Raw genomic sequence first — 22,650 nt, 5'->3', positions numbered from 1 at the left:
TAACTGAAATTAATTATGCCTACTTGAATTTGCCTACGAGCTGTCTATTTCCGAGGTCAATAACTCTGATAACTACATCATAGACATACTTATATATATACTTGTATATATGTATGTCACGACTTCCACCGACGGTGGCTCCTTTCCCTGTTCGGGCGGTGTTTCGGCGGTCGTCGTCGCCGGCCTACTAGAAGGTGGCTCCTCTCCCTGTTCGGGCGGTGTTCGGCGGTCGTCGTTGCCGGCCTACTAAAAGGTGGCTCCTCTCCCTGTTCGGACGGTGTTCGGCGGTCGTCGTCGCCGGCCTACTAGAAGGTGGCTCCTCTCCCTGTTCGGGCGGTGTTCGGCGGTCGTCGTCGCCGGCCTACTAAAAGGTGGCTCCTCTCCCTGTTCGGACGGTGTTCGGCGGTCGTCGTCGCCGGCCTACTAGAAGGTGGCTCCTCTCCCTGTTCGGACGGTGTTCGGCGGTCGTCGTCGCCGGCCTACTAGAAGGTGGCTCCTCTCCTGTTTGGACGGTGGCGGTGTTCGCCGGCCTACTAAAAGGTGGCTCCTCTCCCTGTTCGGGCGGTGTTCGGCGGTCGTCGTCGCCGGCCTACTAGAAGGTGGCTCCTCTCCCTGTTCGGGCGGTGTTCGGCGGCGGTCGCCGCCTACTAAAAGGTGGCTCCTCTCCCTGTTCGGGCGGTGTTCGGCGGTCGTCGTTGCCGGCCTACTAAAAGGTGGCTCCTCTCCCTGTTCGGTGGGCGGTGTCGTCGCCGGCCTACTAAAGGTGGCTCCTCTCCCTGTTCGGACGGTGTTCGGCGGTCGTCGTCGCCGGCCTACTAGAAGGTGGCTCCTCTCCCTGTTCGGGCGGTGTTCGGCGGTCGTCGTCGCCGGCCTACTAGAAGGTGGCTCCTCTCCCTGTTCGGGCGGTGTTCGGCGGTCGTCGTCGCCGGCCTACTAAAGGTGGCTCCTCTCCCTGTTCGGCCTACGGTGTTCGGCGGTGTCGTCGTCGTCGTCGCCCCGGCCTACTAAAAGGTGGCTCCTCTCCCTGTTACGGTGTTCGGTGGTCGTCGTCGCCGGCCTAAAGGTGGCTCCTCTCCCTGTTCGGGCGGTGTCGGCGGTCGTCGTCGCCCGGCCTACTAAAGGTGGCTCCTCTCCCTGTTCGGACGGTGTTCGGCGGTCGTCGTCGCCGGCCTACTAAAAGGTGGCTCCTCTCCCTGTTCGGACGGTGTTCGGCGGTCGTCGTCGCCGGCCTACTAAAAGGTGGCTCCTCTCCCTGTTCGGGCGGTGTTCGGCGGTCGTCGTCGCCGGCCTACTAAAAGGTGGCTCCTCTCCCTGTTCGGACGGTGTTCGGCGGTCGTCGTCGCCGGCCTACTAGAAGGTGGCTCCTCTCCCTGTTCGGGCGGTGGGCGGTGTTCGCCCCGGCCTACTAAAGGTGGCTCCTCTCCCTGGTCGTCGTCGCCGGCCTACTAAAGGTGGCTCCTCTCCCTGTTCGGGCGGTGTTCGGCGGTCGTCGTCGCCGGCCTACTAAAAGGTGGCTCCTCTCCCTGTTCGGGCGGTGTTTCGGCGGTCGTCGTCGCCGGCCTACTAGAAGGTGGCTCCTCTCCCTGTTCGGACGGTGTTCGGCGGTCGTCGTCGCCGGCCTACTAAAAGGTGGCTCCTCTCCCTGTTCGGACGGTGTTCGGCGGTCGTCGTCGCCGGCCTACTAAAAGGTGGCTCCTCTCCCTGTTCGGGCGGTGTTCGGCGGTCGTCGTCGCCGGCCTACTAAAAGGTGGCTCCTCTCCCTGCTCGGTCGTCGGCCGGTGTGGCTCCTCTCCTGTTCGGCGGTTCGCGGTCGTCGTCGCCGGCCTACTAAAAGGTGGCTCCTCTCCCTGTTCGGACGGTGTTCGGCGGTCGTCGTCGCCGGCCTACTAAAAGGTGGCTCCTCTCCCTGCTCAGGCGGTGTTCGGCGGTCGTCGTCGCCGGCCTACTAAAAGGTGGCTCCTCTCCCTGTTCGGACGGTGTTCGGCGGTCGTCGTCGCCGGCCTACTAGAAGGTGGCTCCTCTCCCTGTTCGGGCGGTGTTCGGCGGTCGTCGTCGCCGGCCTACTAAAAGGTGGCTCCTCTCCCTGTTCGGACGGTGTTCGGCGGTCGTCGTCGCCGGCCTACTAGAAGGTGGCTCCTCTCCCTGTTCGGACGGTGTTGTTCGTCGCCGGCCTACTAAAAGGTGGCTCCTCTCCCTGTTCGGACGGTGTTCGGCGGTCGTCGTCGCCGGCCTACTAGAAGGTGGCTCCTCTCCCTGTTCGGACGGTGTTCGGCGGTCGTCGTCGCCGGCCTACTAAAAGGTGGCCGGAGTTCAAACCCCTGAGCTGACAAGGTACACAATCTGTCATTCTGCCCCTGAACAGGCAGTTAACCCACTGTTCCCAGGCCGTCATTGAAAATAAGAATGTGTTCTTAACTGACTAGCCTGGTTAAATAAAGATAAAATAAAAATTTAGTTGATTTCGGTGGGCTTATTAGCCTCCGCTGTCTGCTAGTCTTTGTGCGGGATTGTTTGCTGTGGTTACTTTGTTAGGGGTCCATGTCTGCACCACTGGGTTTTCTTTCTCACGGTAGTTGTACCGTTTTGGTATGTGTTTAGGAGTAGAGGTTTCTCCTCTGTGTGTAGCGTTTATTTCCCTGTGTTTGGCGACCTCGTTTGGGCGTGCCCCCCCTGGTCCTCCTTATTTTCATGTTCTCCTCAAACTGAAAAGAACATAGGCTACAGGCTTGTCCGTGTTCAACTATGCCTCATAAAAAGATCCAGAAGAAGCCTGTGAAAGGATCGAAGCAGGAGATCAGAAGCAGGTACAGGGAGTGAAGGTTTAAAAACTGATGGACATGAAACAGAACAGGAACACATAACAACAATTAATGCGGACACAGGGAACAGAAAGATATACAGGGGTAATCAACCATGAGAAGGAGTCCAGGTGAGTCCAATGAGCACTGCTGCATGTAATGATGGTGACAGGCGCAAGTAGAGACGGGTAGCCTGGCAAGAGCAGAGCAGGCCGGGGCTCAGGGTTGGAATATCCATTGCCATATGAAACGCAGCCTAGCTGTATTTACACCCTCCCAGCAGTTATCTAAGAAATATAACTTCATTGACTATAAGCTATGTATAATTTGATTGAGACCACACTAAATAGCCTATAGGCACACTTGCTATTGCGTGCCCAGCGGAGAATCAGAGATGAGGGGCGGCATCGGGCACACATCAATATATAGCCTAATAAGCAACTAATTCTAAAACACAGAAATATAGACATTTCATCAATTACAAATTACATGACACTCCCCTGGATTAGATTTAAGAAAAATACTAAATCCTTCCCATGACTGAAATTGAAAAAACTATGACACTCCCACATTTTGCTCCAAATTTCAATCCACCCCTAAAAGCCCAGAAGCAGTGGCTGGTGGCTGCAGTAATAATATAATGAAAGGAGATAAAATAGCCCAGAGGCTCCTGTGGGATTCATTTAGGGGGAACCTTACCCTACTGCGTCAATGTGTCACGCACTGATCTGTTTCACCTGTCCTTATGATTGTCTCCACCCCCTCCATGTGTCGCTTATTTCCCTGTATTTATCCCTGTGTTTCCTGTCTCTCTGTGCCAGTTCGTCTGTGCCAGCATGTATTTCCGTGCGCCTGCCTTTTCTATTCTCTCTTTTGCTAGTCCTCCTGGTTTTGACCCTTGCCTGTCCTGACTCTGAACCTGCCTACCTGACCATACTGCCTGCCCTGACCTTCAGCCTGCCTGCCACTCTGTACCTCCCGGACTCTGACCTTCAGCCTGCCTGCCAGTCTGTACCTCCCGGACTCTGACCTTCAGCCTGCCTGCCACTCTGTACCTCCCGGACTCTGACCTTCAGCCTGCCTGCCACTCTGTACCTCCCGGACTCTGACCTTCAGCCTGCCTGCCACTCTGTACCTCCCGGACTCTGACCTTCAGCCTGCCTGCCACTCTGTACCTCCCGGACTCTGACCTTCAGCCTGCCTGCCACTCTGTACCTCCCGGACTCTGACCTTCAGCCTGCCTGCCACTCTGTACCTCCCGGACTCTGACCTTCAGCCTGCCTGCCACTCTGTACCTCCCGGACTCTGACCTTCAGCCTGCCTGCCACTCTGTACCTCCCGGACTCTGACCTTCAGCCTGCCTGCCACTCTGTACCTCCCGGACTCTGACCTTGTTATGATCTTTTTGCCTGTCCACGACCATTTTCTTGCCTGCCCCTTGAATACTAATAAATATCAGAGACTCAAACCATCTGCCTCCCGTGTCTGCATCTGGGTCTCGCCCTGTGGCCTTGTACATAGCTCTGTGGTAATACAATCCAATAGTTCCCAAACCGTTTCTGTCTGCCGTGCTCATGACCCACCTAAACAAAAACTTGTCTTATGACCGAACAGTGTTTCTGGCCCACCTAAATCCTCAGGAAAAATGTGCATTATGGCTAAACAACATTTCTCTACCCACAAATGAATCTCACATCACAGGTAGATCAAGTCATGACCCTTCCCACTGGACACACACTGGATTAATCAACATTGTTTCCAACGTAGAATAGACGTTGCATTGACATCTGTGCACAGTGAGTTTAGTCTAGTTAGTAGATACAAAATACCCACCGTTTGAGGAACATTGGTGTTATGCCTAGGGTTACAAAGGGAGGATATATTACTTGCAAACTTTCAAAGTTTACCAGTAAACCACCAGAATCGTGGAATATTTCAAGGATTGTCCCTTTGAGGTACTATAGATTATCACAGGTGTCTGTCATTATCTCTGGCCCTCTCTCTGGCTTTATCACATGCAAAGTATGTCAAATAATTCAATAAAATGTACAAATAAAAAATAGAATGACAAAGCTGTAAAACTATCCTAAATAGAAACAATACATTTAGAGAATACCATTGGTGTTAAATATGAAATATCCTTTATATATTTTTACAGACTTGTATTTATTTTACAATGTAAATATGTATTTGTTGTCAATGTTTTGGCTTCAAACTGGTGGCAGTTATGAAAAAAGTAAATAGTTGGAAGAGCTATTTTCTCTCCCATATGGTCTATCTGCTAGAAACTCATGGACAATATGGACACCGATATAAAAAATCAATACTATATATGAATATTTTCTTCTTAAGTTATTCAAGCATAAATGACAAAAATTATCACATATCGGCACACAGTGGAGAACATGATGAGTCACATATCGGCACACAGTGGAGAACATGATGAGTCAAATATCGGCACACAGTGGAGAACATGATGAGTCACATATTGGTACACAGTGGAGAATGTGAGTCGTGTGGATACTGAACTTTACACTCCCCAAATCCCCCCTAGCATACAGTAACGTTTTCATTTAATTCAATAATTAAACCGGCAACAGTATGAAAGGAAAGTTTCCCTCAAGCATTTGGGTATGCACTGAGATAATCTTCCAGGAATAGAATCTGATGTATACTTGGCAGCGGTGGGCAGTGGGCTGTTTTAGCCTGGTTAAGGTCATGACTACTACATGGGAATACAAGGGGAATTTGGAGGGAGAGATCCTCCCGTCCACTCCCACAGTAAGGACAACAGAGTGTGTTGGTGATGACGAAGACCGCACTTCATGTGCCAGTAGTCAAACTGTGCCAGTCATCTCTTCTAGTCATTGTTGCTAGACTAGGCCTATACATGAACTATAAATAGGTATTTGGAGTGTAATCCAGTCGATTAATAGAGTTTTGATGACAAAGCAAACATTATATTCTTTATAGATTAGCATAATGGTGCAAATAGTTTTTTGGGAGGATAAAACTAGATACCAACTGAAGGTTTTCTTTGTCTTAATCCTCACAATGAACTCATCCTCCTTCTCCTTCTCTTCTTCTACCTACACTACAGTGCAAAAGTTTGGAGTCACTTAGAAATGTCCTTGTTTTTTAAAAAGACATTTCTGATAATGGGACTCTGTACGTCTCTGTAGATATTCCATTAAAAATCAGCTGTATCCAGCTACATTAGTGATTTACAACATCAACAATGTCTACACTGTATTTCTGATCAATTTGATATTATTTTAATGGACAAAAAAAGGTGCTTTTTAAAAAACAAGGACATTTCTAAGTGACCCCAAGCTTTTGAATGGTAGTGTATATATTTTCTTTTCTTTTCTGCTCCCACACATTCCTACTAAAGGGAAGGAGCTGCAGACATGGGCATCTATGTAAATAACATAGTTAAACAGGGAAGTTTTACAGTTTCTTGGTTGGATCTTCCAAAATCTTCTCCTTAACTGCACATTCAACGTTCTTTTTTGGACGATGTTTTAAAAAACACAGGCATGTGCACGGTCTCGCAAAGAGGAGCTCCGGAATTTCGTCGGGGAATTTCCCACCGTGTTCAAGGGTATGGCACATCTCCTTCTTGGAATTAATCGGGAGGGAAAGATGTTTATCTGGTAAACACTGTTTCTGAGAAAGAGGAACTTCTGTGGAGGTGCTCAGGTGTTCTTACTGTATAATGACCAAAAGCTAAGCAGATGTTCTTTCTATGGTCACATGGCTAACAACTACTAGTTAGGTAATGCCGTTGCACAATGCCGACACATATAGTTGTATGTATCATGAAAGCTTTGCCAGAATTCCTCTTTCCCACAGAATTATAGCAGTCTCTGGCTGCGTTTACACAGCAGTCTCTGGCTGCGTTTACACAATTCCTATTTTATTCCACTAATTGGTCTTTTGGCCAATCAGATCAGCTCTTTCGCCAATAATTGGCCAAAATATAAGAATTGGGCTGTATGTGTAAACGCAGGCTGATCTGACGCAGCAAAAGTGGATTCGCTGAACGCATAAGCCACCTCGCGTTTTGTCCCCATTGACCAAATGTTCCTGTGGTGGTTCAGCACATTGGTAGCCAACGTTTTGAGCGTCAAACAGATCAAGGATAAATTAGTTAAATGTAACTGAACTACCTGCATCAGACGTGTTTTTGCCAAAGAAATATCCGCAAGAGTCAGCATTGCAGATTCCTACTGACTGATAAATATACAGGTGACAACATGTCTGTTATCTAGGCTCTGAACGATAGATGTCACTACTAGATATAAATGTGTCGGCTCCAAAAGAATACAGCATTTTATTCTTATCTCCACTTAATACCTCCTTGTTGGCTACCTCACTTATATGTACATTTGGACTGGATCCTATTGGACTATCTATAAAAAAAAACGGATTTACAGTCACCTTTCTTCTAATCTCCCAGAACCTGTCACAAGAGACTATATTCTGTCTATGAGGGACACTGCACAGGAATTCAGAGTTAAGAAGCATAGGTCTACATGAATAGTTCCACTAGCTACTCACTAGCTACTTCATACTTGAGTAAAAGTAAAGATACCCTAATAGAAAGTGAAAGTCACCCTGTAAAATACTTGAGTAAAATACTAAAAGTATTTGGTTTTAAATATACTTAAGTATAAAAAGTAAATGGAATTGCTCAAATGTACTTATATATCAAAAGTAAAAGTAAAATAATTTCAACTTCCTTATATTAAGCAAACCAGACTGCACAATTTTCTTGTTTTTCATTTTATGTATGGATAACCAGGGGCACACTCCAACACCTAGACAATTTACAAACAAAACATATGTGTTTAGGGAATCTGGCAGATCAGAGGCCGTAGGGATGATAAGTGAATTAGACCATTTTCCTGTTCAAATATAATGAGTACATTTGGGTGTCAGGGAGTAAAAAGTACATTATTTTCTTTAGGAATGTAGTGAAGTAAAAGTAGCCATAAATAGTAAATGACATATACCCCCCAAAACAACTTAAGTAGTACTTTACATCAGTGGTTAGGCCTACATGAATAGTCCCACTAGCTAGGCCTACACAGCTAAACGAAATAGTACAGAGTGTCTGTTAATTGTGTTATACACACACACACACACACACACACACACACACACACACACACACACACACACACACACACACACACACACACACACACACACACACACACACACACACACACACACACACACACACACACACACACACACACACACACACTATAAGGGCACAAGGCGAGACCCAGATGCATACATGGGAGGCAGATGGTTTAAGTCTTGATATTTATTAAACAATCCAAAAGGGGAAGGCAAGAGAATGGTCATGGACAGGCAAAAGGTCAAAACCAGTTCAGAGTCTAGGAGGTACAGAGCTGCAGGCAGGCTCGAGGTCAGGGCAGGCAGAATGGTCAAGCAGGCGGGTACAGAGTCCAGAAAACAGGCAAGGGTCAAAAACCAGGAGGACTAGCCAAATAATTGAAGCAGGCGTACTGGAAAACCGCTGGTTGACTTGAAAAGCATACAAGACAAACTGGCATAGAGAGACAGGAAACACAGGGATATATACACCGGGGATAATAAGCGACACCTGGAGGGGGTGGAGACAATCACAAGACAGGTGAAACAGATCAGGGTGTGACACACACACACACACACACACACACACACACACACACACACACACACACACACACACACACACACACACACACACACACACACACACACACACACACACACACACACACACACACACTGTATAACACATACATTGCATTCAGAAATTATTCAGACCCCTCGTTTTTTTCCACATTTTCTTACGTTACAGCCTAATTCTAAAATGTATGAAATTGTTTTTTCCGCCTCTTCAATCAACACACAATACCTCATAATGACAAAGCAACAACTGTTTTTATAATTTTTGCAAATGTATAAAAAAAAACTGCATTTTCACATTTACATACAGTACCAGTCAAAAGTTTTGACACACCTACTGAAGACATCAAAACTATGAAATAACACATATGGAATCATGTAGTAACCAGAAAAGTGTTAAACAAGTAAAAATATATTTGATATTTGATATTTTCCAATAGCCACCCTATGGCTTGATAACAGCTTTGCACAGGGAAGGGGTCTGAATACTTTCCAAATGCACTGTAGACTGTATATAAATCTAACATTGGGCATATGGGCATATGATATGATTCTGACCCCTGTTAAATTACCTAAGTTTCCACTTGGGACAAATCAAGGATCTCAATAATTACGTTGGCTTTTACTCGAAAGACAAAATTGCCCATGTGTTTTCTTTTGTTTTAAAGGGAAGGAGTTTGTTCCTTTGTGAGAACAACTTATGTAATTGCTGGCTACAGTAAAACGGTAGTAAAACATCCTCTTGATCGTTCATGGGTGTGGTTGCGATAGTAGAGCCGAGGCCTAGGCCATAGTATGTGTGTGTGTGTGTGTGTGTGTGTGTGTGTGTGTGTGTGTGTGCGTGCGTGCGTGCGTGCGTGCGTGTGTGCGTGCGTGTAAGTGCTGTGTTTTCTAAATACACAAAAATAACCCAGTGTTGTTTCCTCCCTCCCTGACCTCACCCATAAGGCCATGTAGTGTGGGACATACAGTGCCTTCAGAAAGTATTCATACCCCTTGACTTATTCTACATTTTGTTGTGTTACAACATGAATTCAAGATGGAATAAAATGTTTTCTCTCTCTCACCCATCTACACACAATACCCCATAATGAGAAAGTGAAAACATGTTTTTAGAAATGTTTGCAAATTTAGTGAAAATTAAATACGGAAATATCTCATTTACATACAGTACCAGTCAAAAGTTTGGATACACCTACTCATTCAAGGGTTTTTCTTAATTTTTTAAAATTATTTTCTACATTGTAGAATAATAGTGAATACATCAAAACTATGAAATAACACATATGGAATCATGTAGTAACCAAAAAAGTGTTAAACTTAAAATATATTTTATATTTGAGATTCTTCAAAGTATCCACCCTTTTCCTTGACGACTACACTGCACACTCTTGGCATTCTGTGAATAAGCTTCACCTGGAATGCTTTTCCAGCAGTCTTAAAAGAGTTCCCACATATGCTGAGCACTTGATGGCTGCTTTTTCTTCACTCTGCGGTCCAAAGCATTCCAAACCATCTGAATTAGGTTGAGGTCTGGTGATTGTGGAGGCCAGGTCGTCTGATGCAGCACTCCATCTCTCTCCCTCTTGGTAAAATAGCCAGTACACCGCCTGAAGGTGTGTTAGGTCATTGTCATGTTGAAAATCAAATGATAGTCCCAGTAAGGGCAAACCAGATGGGATGGCGTATCACTGCAGAATGCTGTGGTAGCCATGCTGGTTAAGTGTGCCTGTGACCTCCTCCATGCTTCATGGTAAATAAATAACCGACAGAACCAAAAATCGCAAATTTGTCACCAGCAAAGCATTGCTCCCCACACCATCACAGTGGTTTCTTTGCAGCTCCTCCATGCTTCATGGTGGGAACCACACATGCTGTTGAATGAGATCACCAGAGGTAACTCTGTGTCTTCCTTTCTTGTGGCGGTCCTTGAGCCAATTTCATCGTCTTGATTATTTTTCAACAAAGACACGGCAGTTGGAACCAAAAATCAAATAGGGCTATCTTCAAATTTTACTCATCAGACCAAAGGACAGATTTCTACCGGTCTAATGTCCATTGCTCATGTTTCATATGTGTTATTTCAATTACATGTTAGAATCACCTTTGGCACAGCTGTGAGTCTTTCTGGATAGGTTTCTAACATTGGGGCGGCAGGTAGCCTAGTGGTTAGAGTGTTGGACTAGTAGCTGAAAGGTTGCAAGATTAAATCCCTGTGCTGACAAGGTAAAAATCTGTCATTCTGCCCCTGAACAACGCAATTAACCCACTGTTCCTAGGCAGTCATTAAAAATAAGAATTTGTTCTTAACTGACTTGCCTAGTTAAATATAGGTAAAATGAGAATGTTGTAGATTTGGCCTTTTGTTTTAGGTTATTTTCCTGCTGAAAGGTGAATTCATCTCCCAGTGTCTGGTTGAAAGCAGACTGAACTACGTTTTCCTTTAGAATTTTTCCTGTGCTTAGCTTCATTCTGTTTATTATTTGTATCCTGAAAAACTCCCCAGTCCTTAACAATTACAAGCATACACATAACATGATGCAGACACCACTATACTTGGAAAGTGGTACTCAGTAATGTGTTGTATTGGATTTGCCTCAAACATAAGACTTTGTATTCAAGACAAAAAGTTAATTGCTTTGATTTTCTATTTTTTAAATTACTTTACTGCCTCATTGCAAACAGGATGCATGTTTTGGAATACTTTTATTCTGCACAGGCTTTCTTCTTTTCACTATGTCAGTTAGGTTAGTATTGTGGGGTTACTGCAATGTTGTTGATCCATCCTCAGTTTTCTCCTATCACAGCCATCATTCATCCTCCTCCTCTCCCCTGTAACTATTCCTCAGGTCGTTGCTGCAAATGAGAACGTGTTCTCAGTCAACTTACCTGGTAAAATAATGGCTAAATAAAAAAATATAAAAAATAAACCTCTGTAACTGTTTAAAAGTCACCATTGGTCTCATGGTGAAATCTCTGAGTGAATTCCTTCCTCTCTGGCAACTGAGTTCGGAAGGACGCCTGTGTGTTTGTAGTCTCCATGCTCAAAGGCATATTCAATGTCTGCTTTTTTACATTTTTACCAGTCTACCAATAGGTGACCTTCTTTGTGAGGCATTTGAAAAGCTCCCTGGTCTTTGTGTTTTAATCTGTGCTTGAAATTCACTGCTCAACTGAGGAACCTTACAGATGTGTGGGGAACAGAGATGAGGTAGTCATTAAAAAACAATGTTAAACACTATTATAGCATACAGAGTGAGTCCATGCAACTTATTATGTGACTTGTTACGCAAAATCTTTACTCCTTAACTCATGTAGGTTGCCATAACAAAGGGATTGAATACTTATTGACTCATGATATTTCAGCTTTTCATTTTTTATTAAATTTTTGAAAAACAGGATTCCACTTTGACATTATGGGGTATTGTGTGTAGGCCAGTGACCCCAACACATATACATTTAATACATTTTTATTCAGAATGTAACTCAACAAAATGTGGAAAAAGTCAAGGGATGTGAGTACTTTCTGAAGGCACTGTAGCTCTCCCTCCCACCCACAACTCCCTGACCTCACCCATATGACCATGGGGTGGCAGGTAGCCTAGTAGTTAGAGCATTGGGCCAGTAACCGAAAGGTTGCTAGAGCAAATCCCCAAGCTGACAAAATCTGTTGTTCCGCCCCTGAACAAGGCAGGTAACCCACTGTTCGTAGGCCGTCATTGTAAATAATAATTTGTTCTTAACTGACTTTCCTAGTTAAAAAAAAAATGTAGTGTGGGACATACTGTAGCTCTCCCTCACACCCACAACCATGGCTTGGAGTACTTCCTGGTCCAACATTTTCACAACACCCAAATCTCACCATTCCCTAGCCGCAATCCAAACCACGTGTCTTCAACACGACGGTAGACCTACACTACCATGGTATCACCATGAGCCTGGCAAGGAAGGTTTCATTCACCCAAACTATTTACCTTCAATTTCTTAATTATCTTATTTTCATAAGTCTGGTGGCCAGGGTTTTTTCCTCAGTTGATTAGAATTATTGCAGAGATCAACAGAACACAAGCCCAACAGATATAGATATAGATATAGGAGAATGTGAGGAGAGGAACACTTTTCTTTGTAGAGCCAGACCATGTCATTGAAGTGCATTTGAGAGTTGGACAATCGGAACATCTTGTCCAGGGCAAAAGGATGGTGAAAAGGACTTACAAACCTCCTGAGTGGGACAGGAGGAAATTCCCTGCTTTTGTTGTGCCTTACAACAACCCATGCAACATGGGGCGGTAAAACCATACATATTTTTAGTGCAGGTGGGTATAATTACCTGCTAGCCACACTCATTAAAGTCTAAACTGTTATTCACATTTTTTGTACTGGATTTTCATGGCGAGTTAAGGCTTTGAGTGGCTGTGTTTGTAGCTGCATGCAGCGAGGCTCTGCGGTGAGATTATTTTCATTCTTCCCTAACCAGAGTGAGGAGAGGACACGTGTTGAGGTGTAAGACCTTGGGGTATTGCACTTTATACTTCTGAGCTGAAGACAGAGCTTGTCTCTCCCTCAGATGCAGTATATTTACCTTGACTGGTGCTTTTATATCTGGCTCTTTCAACCTCCCAACACAAAGGCATTGGTCCGTCTGTCCATCTGTATGTCTGTCTCACTGTCTGTCTGTGAGGAAGTGAGGATAGATGCATAGAATTGGGGGAAGGATGGGGAGATGAATGATTAACAGAGGAAAGCGAGCACCTCCCTTTGTTCTGACTTCTTCAGGGAATCATTATACTAAACAACGTGTGGCGGCACAGAGAGGAATTCCCCCTGTTCAAACTATCACAGATGTGCATCTGGTCTATTTGTACTACATACAGCTGGCCCAGAACTACCCAGAACCCCCATCCTTCTCCATGGTATAGTAGTGCTATTGGCCTCCGCTCTGCCCTGCTCTGAATCTGGAAAATCACTTTAGCTGGACATAAACAGAGCCAGTACCAGCCCTAGGCCAATCCTACCACACACAGACAGAGGCAGAGCTAGCACCAGCTCAAGCCCTACTTCTAGCCAGGCCACCAATTGCAGACTCAGAGCAATTGGCGGATGCATGGGAGTCAGTCTCAGTCTCAGTCTGTGAAGCACATTATCTGCTGCAAGCTGGTATAAAGGATGAAAGGTGGTGGAGGGAAAGTCTGGGGGATTTCAGAGAGATCTCCGGTGGCCAAATCAGGAAGTAAAAGTCCTACTAGAGGTCAATGGTCATTTGGCACCTCGCTCTGTGAATTAGTGAAGTAGTGTTTCTCATTACACACTGCGGAGTGTGCATCCCAAATGGAGTGTGCATCCCAACCCTATTCATGACACCCATAGGGATCTCGGTCAAAAGTAGTGCACTATATAGGGAATAGGGCACACACTTAGAATTTCTCTGCCATGTCTGATGAGAAACAGTTTAGCCAGGGCTTTAGAATTGGTTTCTGGTTTAATGGACATTTGGCCCATGAATATGTCAGCAGCTGCAGGTCAGTATAGTTTGTGAATGCATGGTTGCATATTATGTGTCTGCTATGGTGGCACCTACTGTATGTTATTAGCAGCCTTGCTGCTGTGTGTAGGCTGTGCAGAAAGGAGGCCGTGCAGATCAGTGGTGTCTGGGACTTTCCAGACCAGGGTTGTGTGTGTGAAGTGCACTAGTACAGATTGTGTCATTAACGCTACTGAAGAACGCACTTAGCAAGTCTGACCAGACAAGCAACATTGACCTATTACAAAACAGCCTGCTCACTCGACAACAAAAAAACAGCCTATATGGTACTCATTAAGGATCTAAAATGATCCCCATTTCATTTAGCCTTTGATGCCATTAACAATTGTTTGAAGTTATAAGAACTATTAAAGAAATACCACCATGCGGTGTAGGTTGCTACTTTATGCTGTTTTATGGAATGTGCCTCATGTTACTAAAAGACCAGTCTTCTCCTAGCAGTATGCAAAGTATACAATTCAAAGCAATAAACTTCAGATTATGACTAGAATGTAACATGCAAAGTTGAGAAGTTAGACACAATAACACTTTGCATGAAACTGCGCAATACCAACTAACATGCATGTTGTCCCTTTCCTCCATTTGGTCTGTAGGAATGTGTTAAAATGTTCTTGAAGGGTGTTCCTTAGCTCCAAGACTTCCATGCCATGCATTCCAGGTTTGTAGTATTCTTATTCTATGTTGTTTTGCCCCAGGAGAGACAGGGAAGAAGAGGAGACCATGATTTTAGTCAGGCTGTTAGTAACCTTATAAGGAAGCATTCACACACATACACACAGACAGACAGACAGACAGACAGACAGACAGACAGACAGACAGACAGACACACACACACACACACACACACACACAGACAGACACAAAAAGACAGACACACACACACACACACACACACACACACACAAAACACACACACAAACACACACACACACACACACACACACACACACACACACACACACACACACACACACACACACACACACACACACACACACACACACACACACACACACGACTGAGTGGTGTGGAAATCCCCTTCTCCTCTGACTGACAGTAGGGCCTAAATAAGAGGCTTGGCTGACCGCAGCAGAGCCCCACTGTGGAGGAGGCAGAGAGGGGGATGGCTGCTGCTATTCTCATCTCTCAACTCAGTGGGCGTCTGGCTGGGCTGGTTGGCTAAGCAGGTAGCTGTTCAACTCTGCTATGCCCTCCTATTAAAGAGTCTGCTCTAGTGATTACTGTGCCATCTGGAACTAGAGGATGTAGTTACATCAGCTATGAGAGCTAGAACCTGGACGACTGTGTGTTTCCGCTTTAGCAAAGTCGCCAGGCCTTGTCTGACAGACTCAACCAGCCAGGTACCATTCGTCTGGTCCTATACTACTCTATGTGCTGCAGCCAACTCCTTTATACTGGAGTTGTCATGCCAAACAGTGGGACCAGGCTAAGGTACAATGGCTGGATGAGGGAAATGAGGAAGATGCACGCGTTGTTCCCAGATTGAGATATATGTAAATATTTGAGATATAAAGTATAAGCAAATATTTGACGCATGCATGCAAACACACACGTACACACACAAGAAATGGCATTGTGGCGTTAATCTGGATTTTCCCTCCTTAATCACACCCATTATCACACACACTGTCCCAGATGACTGCTGTGTTTATCAATGTCTGCCAAGCTCAGGCCAGGGAATAAGATGATCTTCTCTTCTCTTCACACACAACTGCCAAAAGACTTCCAACAGGCTTAGAATATTTTAGACGTATTGTTCTGAGATAATCTTCCTCAGCTATCACTTTTTGTGAATTGTGAAGTATTTGTGTAATCAAAACAAGCACATAAAGGCTTCATAATTCATAGAGGTCATGTTAACTGACTGATATTATCCTAAACCCGTGTTAACCTCAGACCTTATTTTTGGCATTTATCCCAAAACCCAATTCATTACCCCCATAGCAATGGCTGAACGAACCAGAGGTAACTAATTTCTGTTTTTTAGAACTACAAGATGGCGAGCTCTATTCGTTGTCTCACCCCTCAGCCTCCTTTATAATTATACAATACCACCCTCTAGTGGAATATTTGTGTATTGCTAGTCTTTGGTCACTGGATTAGAATTTCTAGAATCTAGTGGAATGACAGTGTAGCGTCTCGAGTTGGTCACCCAATAGTTACAGAGCTGTTACTCTAACATTTCATCTAAACCCAAAAATCCATCATGATCCACTGCCAGTCTCAGTCTGGTGTATGAGTGCCACTCTGTCTGTCTATAGCTTATTTTGTTGCCGTAGTGAACTGTCCGTGAGTGTCACTGTGTCCGGCCGTGCTGACTGGACAGTGGGATGACTGAGGGTTTGTTTGCAGTATAAGGCTGTCCTTGTGTAGTTTGGCTGGATGCTTTCATGGCACAGACCCCCATATGCTACGCAACGCTGAGTAACGATGAACTGTCTGTCTCACCATGGTACAACCACCCAGAACTACAGTGCCATAAAGTATGAATAAGCTTAGCCTAAAACGGGTGAATTGCCAATATGGTGTATAAATTAAATATACAGTTACTTTTGGCTATTATGATCCATAGAGAAATCACTCCTACATTCTCCTATGAGACACTATATGTTCTATGGTAAGTGAATGGAGATCAGCAGGTCACAGTGTATGGGTTTCTAGCTATCTCTTAATGTTGACAGAGAGGTCATAGCTGTAGGTCATTCTGGACTAGAGAGAGAAGCCCACACACTGACCTGACCTGGGATTGGCTGCATTGGGAGGTTAGCCAACAGAATGTCACCTCAAGCAGTTCCAGAAAAGGACACAGAAGTCTTTGTTAACCAATAAAGACAATCACGTGTCACTCACTGACACAGTACCACCACATGAGCCAGAGAGAATCCACCACAGATCCTAGCTGACTGGCCAACATGACAGACAGATTAGCAAATACTGTAGTTAAAGCATAGTTAAGTATATTTATTAACAGTTTATCAAGGTGTTGTTACATAAAGTACGTTGTAAAAAAGTGCTCAGAAAATACAAAAATAATAATAAATATGTGAATATCAAAATAAAAGTTTAACATACAGTTCCTTTACAACAAGGGCAACTGTGCATTAGGCCAATGGACTAGTAAAAACAAATATGACAGATTATACTGCCTTTACAAAATCTCAGCTACACCAACAGCCTGAAAAGATGTTCCAAATTACAACTCACCAAGTGACCACAAGCCAGTAATTCTACACAGGGAAACAACACACCATGTTTAGGTCAGTGCTCAACAACGTATTTAAACAAATGTTGTCTAAATGAAAACAAAGTGAGTGGCATGCTAGTAGTAGTGTATAAAGGAGGAATGCTTCCTGTGTTCGAGTGCATTAAGGTTTAGGCTACTACTTGGCTCTGTGGTTTAGGTTAAAAAAACACAGCCCTTCAGAGGCACCAGATAGATAGACACGAGGTTGGAATGTTAGGACCAGCCTCCAGTTAGGGGTAAGGCCACTGGAGACACATAGTTAAACGACACAGTACTACTACCGTACCACACTGTGCCTGTACTATAGGACTATAGAAAGGACAGTGGCACTGCCCACTGAAGGCTAGCCCTGGTAGTCGGATCACTGAAGGCTAGGCCTGGTAGTCGGATCACTGAAGGCTAGCCCTGGTAGTCGGGTCACTGAAGGCTAGCCCTGGTAGTCGGGTCACTGAAGGCTAGCCCTGGTAGTCGGATCACTGAAGGCTAGGCCTGGTAGTCGGATCACTGAAGGCTAGGCCTGGTAGTCGGATCACTGAAGGCTAGGCCTGGTAGTCAGATCACTGAAGGCTAGGCCTGGTAGTCGGATCACTGAAGGCTAGTCCTGGTAGTCGGATCAGCTTCTGCTTCAACCGACTAACTTCTTTGTCGCTACTCTGTCATCGTCCTTCACTGGTTGTTGTCATAGTTCTTTGTAGTCTGGTATTAATGACATGACAGAGGCGTGGGCTAAAGCAGTAGCAGGTCTGACTCCCAGGTTTATAGATGGCTCCTTCATATCCACAACCAAATGTGAGCTCAGAGAGTAGTGCTGAGCGATTAGTGTTTTGAGGTCGGTTCTGTTTCGGTTCGATCATTCAAAAATAATCATGGTTTTCAATTTCAATAATTTTTGCAAACATTAAATGCAATATGCATTATGTGGGTTGAATGCTGTAACACAGAATACAACTATTAATAAAAGTACCGTGATGGTAGTGACGGCCCATTATACTTATTAACCATCATTTATTCACATGACTTTAATCAAATATTTCAGTTGTGTATATTACATTTGTTTTATTTGATTCATTTATATTCAATTCCAAGTCATATGTATAGAGCTGCTGCTTGACAAAATCACTATTTAATAATGTAGTTGTTAAAATGTAAATAAGGCATACTTTTGACGGCTGAATACCAAGTGATTCCTATCAATCACTTAGATCATGCATTTTCAGGTAGATACCCCGCAACAGCTGCTCTCTAGATCACCTCACAATCTCGCATTCTTCTCTCTTCCGTAGAAGCAGTAAAAGAAACAGACTGGACAAGTAGATGCGCAATGGATTATGGGTATTATAGTTAATTACAACATTTTACACACTAAACTATGTAGAATATTGGCCTGTTGGAAACTACAACGCCGTACTACATCGCACAGTTCAGTCTGGATCTGATTTATCTCTAGAGAAACTGTGCAATATGCACACAAAATTTCAGTTAATCGTTCAGCACTATCAGAGAGACAGACCCCAGAGCGCCTCCACCTCCTTGACAAATTAAAACATAACAAACATGGACAACACATAATCATCTCTCCAGAAGTTAGTTAGGTTGTTGTCGTGACAATGGCTGGGACCCTGATGGCAGTAGGCGTGGCCTTGGCCTCTTTCTCAACCTCATAGGTGTCCGTGGAGTGGGGGGTGGTAGCGGTTCCCTCTGGCTGATCCGTCATTGGTCCATGGATCTCCTCGTCCTGATTCTCGACAAAGTATTGCTCTGCCTCCTCTGATAACCGGTTGTCCTCATCTTCCTCCTCCTTCTGCAAAGAAAAGAAGTTGTTAATGGAACGCACATAAACATGTGAACCATCAATGCCCTTTAGGCATCCATTTCAAGTGAATGTGGCTCCGTGTTAGTGATCTCATAACCGAAACCCCAGACAGATGTGGTGTGATCAACGTGAGACTAGTAATTTCATACTGATTTAAACAACTGTAGAGGCCTACCTCTTACCTCATCCTGTAATACTCGCAGAGCAGTGGTATTCAAACTTTTTCAGCGGGGACCCCCATTTCTTTTCAAAGGAATTGTCTGTAGAGCTTCGAGACAATTGTGTCGAGGCACAGATCTGGGGAAGGTTACCAAAACATGTCTGCAGCATTTAAGGTCCCCAACAACACAGTGGCCTCCTGCATTCTTAAATGGAAGAAGTTTATAACCACCAAGACTCTTCCTATAGCTGGCCACCCGGCCAAACTGAGCAATCGGGGGAGAAGGGCCTTGGTCAGGGAGGTGACCAAGAACCCGATGGTCACTCTGACAGAGCTCCAGAGTTTCTTTGTCGAGATGGGAGAACCTTCCAGAAGGACAACAATATCTGTAGCACTCCAACAATCAGGCCTTTATGGTAGAGTGGCCAGACGGAAGCCACTCCTCAGTAACAGGCACATGACAGCCCGCTTGGAGGTTGCCAAAAGGATTGAGGGAAAGATGAACAGAGCAAATTACAGAGATCCTCGATGAAAACCTGCTCCAAAGCACTCAGGACCTCAGACTGGGGTGAAGGTTAACCTTCCAACAGGATAACGACCCTAAGCACCCAGCCAAGACAACGCAGGAGTGGCTTTGGGACAAGTCTCTGAATGTCCTTGAGTGGCCCAGCCAGAGCCCGGACTTGAATCCGAGAGAACATCTCTGGTGAGATAGCTGTCAGCGATGCACCACATTCAACCTGATAGAGCTTGAGAGGATTTGCAGAGAAGAATGGGAGAAACTCTCCAAATACAGGTGTGCCAAGCTTGTAGCGTCATACTCAAGAAGACTTGAAGTTGTAATCACTGCCAAAGGTGCATCAACAAAGTACTGAGTAAAGGGGCTGAATACTTACGAAAATGGTATATTTCAGTTTTTTTTGTCAATATGGGGTATTGTGTGTAGTTTGATAAGGTAAAAAAACAATTAAATCCATTATAGAATAAGGCTATGACCAAATACTTATTTTCCACCATAATTTGCAAATAAATTCATTTAAAAAATCCTACAATGTGATTTTCTGGATTTTCCCCCCTCATTTTGTCTGTCATAGTTGAAGTGTACCTATGATGAAAATTACAGGCCTCATCTTTTTAAGTGGGAGAACTTGCACAATTGGTGGCTGACTAAACACTTTTTTGCCCCACTGTATATATATAATTTTTTTAACCCATTGCAATTCCCCGGGTGGCAACACCAATTTTGAATACCACTGTCGTAGTATACTAGAGTGTTTTTGACCTGACCAAGATGACCAAGATCTGTTTCAGTTTGAAACGTAGTCAATAAAGTGGTGAATTGGGAGCTTTAACAGTGTGAGGGCCTTCTTGTTCTATACTAGTATTCTTTATTAGCATTTTTCAAAGTCCCATCTAATACACCTGCAGCAGGCTCGCTCTCCCACCCTTTCAATTCCCACTTGTTGCACAGTGTTTCCAGGCTCTATATGCAGTAGCAATTGAGCCTGGGGATTAGGTTACTGTTACTACAACACTCTTATAGACATTCAAAGCATCTATGCCCTTCTATAATTATATACACTTTAGGCATCCCTTCCAAGACGTAAGCCCTCTTAGTGATGGCCCTCATCAGCTTGTTGTGTACATACCTCTTTCCTCATCCTGTAATACTCGTCGATGGCGTACTGGTATTTGGCCGATGTGATTCCAAAGAGCGAGGCCATCCTCTCCCCGAGGTAGTCACAAGCTGAAATACACATTCTGGAGTTTTACCAACAGCATAGTATTCAAGGCAGTATCAATGTAGTGTACGGCAGGAGAAGGCCATCAACCCTAGAGGTTTATAATACATATTGTCTCATATCAGGCACCCACCTGAAACAGTGGAGGTAGCTGCTCTCCACATATGGAACCAGAAGTACGGGCCCCAGGTCAGCTTGTTCTGACACACAAACGTGGGTTATTAACAGGTTTTGGAACACATATTATAGGAAGTACAGACGTTAATCATACATTTCAGTAAAATACACACAAACTAAAAACACGCACACACACACACTTCTATTTAACACACTACACACCCTCACCGCATCGACAGGGGGGGACAGTAGGTCCTTCTTCTCTGGTTCCTTGTCCTCCCCCTCCTCCTCGTCTGTACTGTATTCTTCCATGGTTTCTCCACTAGAGAAATGGATGATCCTTCGTGGGGCTTTCTCTTCTTTCTGATCCCCCTTCTCCAGGTCTCCCAGCTCGACACTCTCAAAGTCCTTCCCTGTGTTGGGGATCTGGGACACACACACACACACACACACACACACACAGCTTGTTGATGACAGGCTGCTGCTTACACACAATTAGATACTCAACCATTTCTATATTTATCAATGTCCGAATTTTACATAGGCCTACCCGTAGTATGGCCTACGTTTTAAGCGTCAGCATGAGACGATGACAGGCACGAAAACATAGATGCACTAAATGGTAGTAGCGTTAACTAGCTAACGCTAGCCAGCTGGTCTGAAAACACCGAAATATAAAGGACCGATAATAAACATTTTTCATAATCTTGACCTGCCGAGCCTACCTTCTCTACGTCCATCGTTTGGCCCAAAGACACATTCACGTTGGTGAGATACAGAGATATTTCGGCCATGATGCCTCTTTCTTTGTATTCTCGGATGTTTAGTCTGCCCTACACACCCATGCTTGTGGGCATTTAAGCCCTGAACGATGCCCGACAGGCAGCTCTGTCTCCTACGCTGCGTGCCGCCCCCAAGAACACAGCAAATCGCATGCAAGTAACACTGTAGCTAACTCAGCTAGTCTTGTAAGCAAACTAGCTAACTAGTTATCTATGTAGTCTTGTTAGCAAACTAGCTTGTTATCTGTACTGGTTGTTAACTTGCATAACTGATTTGTGTATAATTATAAGAGACAGTTCATGTTTTGTGGATTACATTTACAGAGTAAATTAGCTCCATTCCTGATCAGATTCAATTTCAGCCTTAGAAATTTATCAGATTCAATAGCAGCTTCAGAGGCTGATAAATCAGGATTCTGCCTAGATACCATAGACAGCAAGATCACCTAGTTAACTAGCTAGCTCACAAGATTAGCCAAGTTAGCTGCTATGTTCCTTGAATGCGATTGGCTGTGGTCTTGGGGGCGACGTGCAGCCTGGGAGAAGGAGTTGCCTGTCAGGCATTGTTCAGGGCTTAAATGCGCCATCACCTTCTTCTTCAACAATATATTGCTGTTCGCACAATTGAGTGTGCATGTCGCCACCTACTGGCTAGGAACATAACAATGGCAGTGCATTTCTTGCCATCTGTAATCTTGACTTCAATTTGTTAGGTAGCTGTG

The 22,650-nt window shown here is 44.6% G+C and overlaps 1 protein-coding gene across 2 annotated transcripts; it reads right to left on the bottom strand.

Annotated features, from left to right (window-relative positions):
- Positions 1-17,010: 17,010 nt before the first annotated feature.
- Positions 17,011-22,412, bottom strand: LOC118372418 (protein FAM177A1-like). Of its 2 annotated transcripts, none has more exons than XM_035758284.2 (5): positions 21,872-22,412; positions 21,375-21,572; positions 21,163-21,229; positions 20,937-21,034; positions 17,011-19,115 (listed from the first exon to the last, which is right to left on the bottom strand). In XM_035758284.2, exons 1-5 carry the CDS (start codon positions 21,938-21,940, stop codon positions 18,903-18,905), a joined length of 645 nt encoding a protein of 214 aa, XP_035614177.1. In that variant the 5' UTR covers positions 21,941-22,412; the 3' UTR covers positions 17,011-18,902. The 2 variants fall into 2 exon arrangements, with proteins under 2 accessions (XP_035614177.1, XP_035614176.1); XM_035758283.2 differs by having other exon boundaries at positions 21,369-21,572; positions 21,872-22,409.
- Between the last annotated feature and the right edge of the window lie 238 nt (positions 22,413-22,650).

This window comes from Oncorhynchus keta, chromosome 19, assembly GCF_023373465.1.
Source record: "Oncorhynchus keta strain PuntledgeMale-10-30-2019 chromosome 19, Oket_V2, whole genome shotgun sequence".
Taxonomy (NCBI): domain Eukaryota; kingdom Metazoa; phylum Chordata; class Actinopteri; order Salmoniformes; family Salmonidae; genus Oncorhynchus; species Oncorhynchus keta.
The sequence above is the reverse complement of the archived record's forward strand: the minus strand, read 5'-3'. Positions and strand labels throughout refer to the sequence as shown.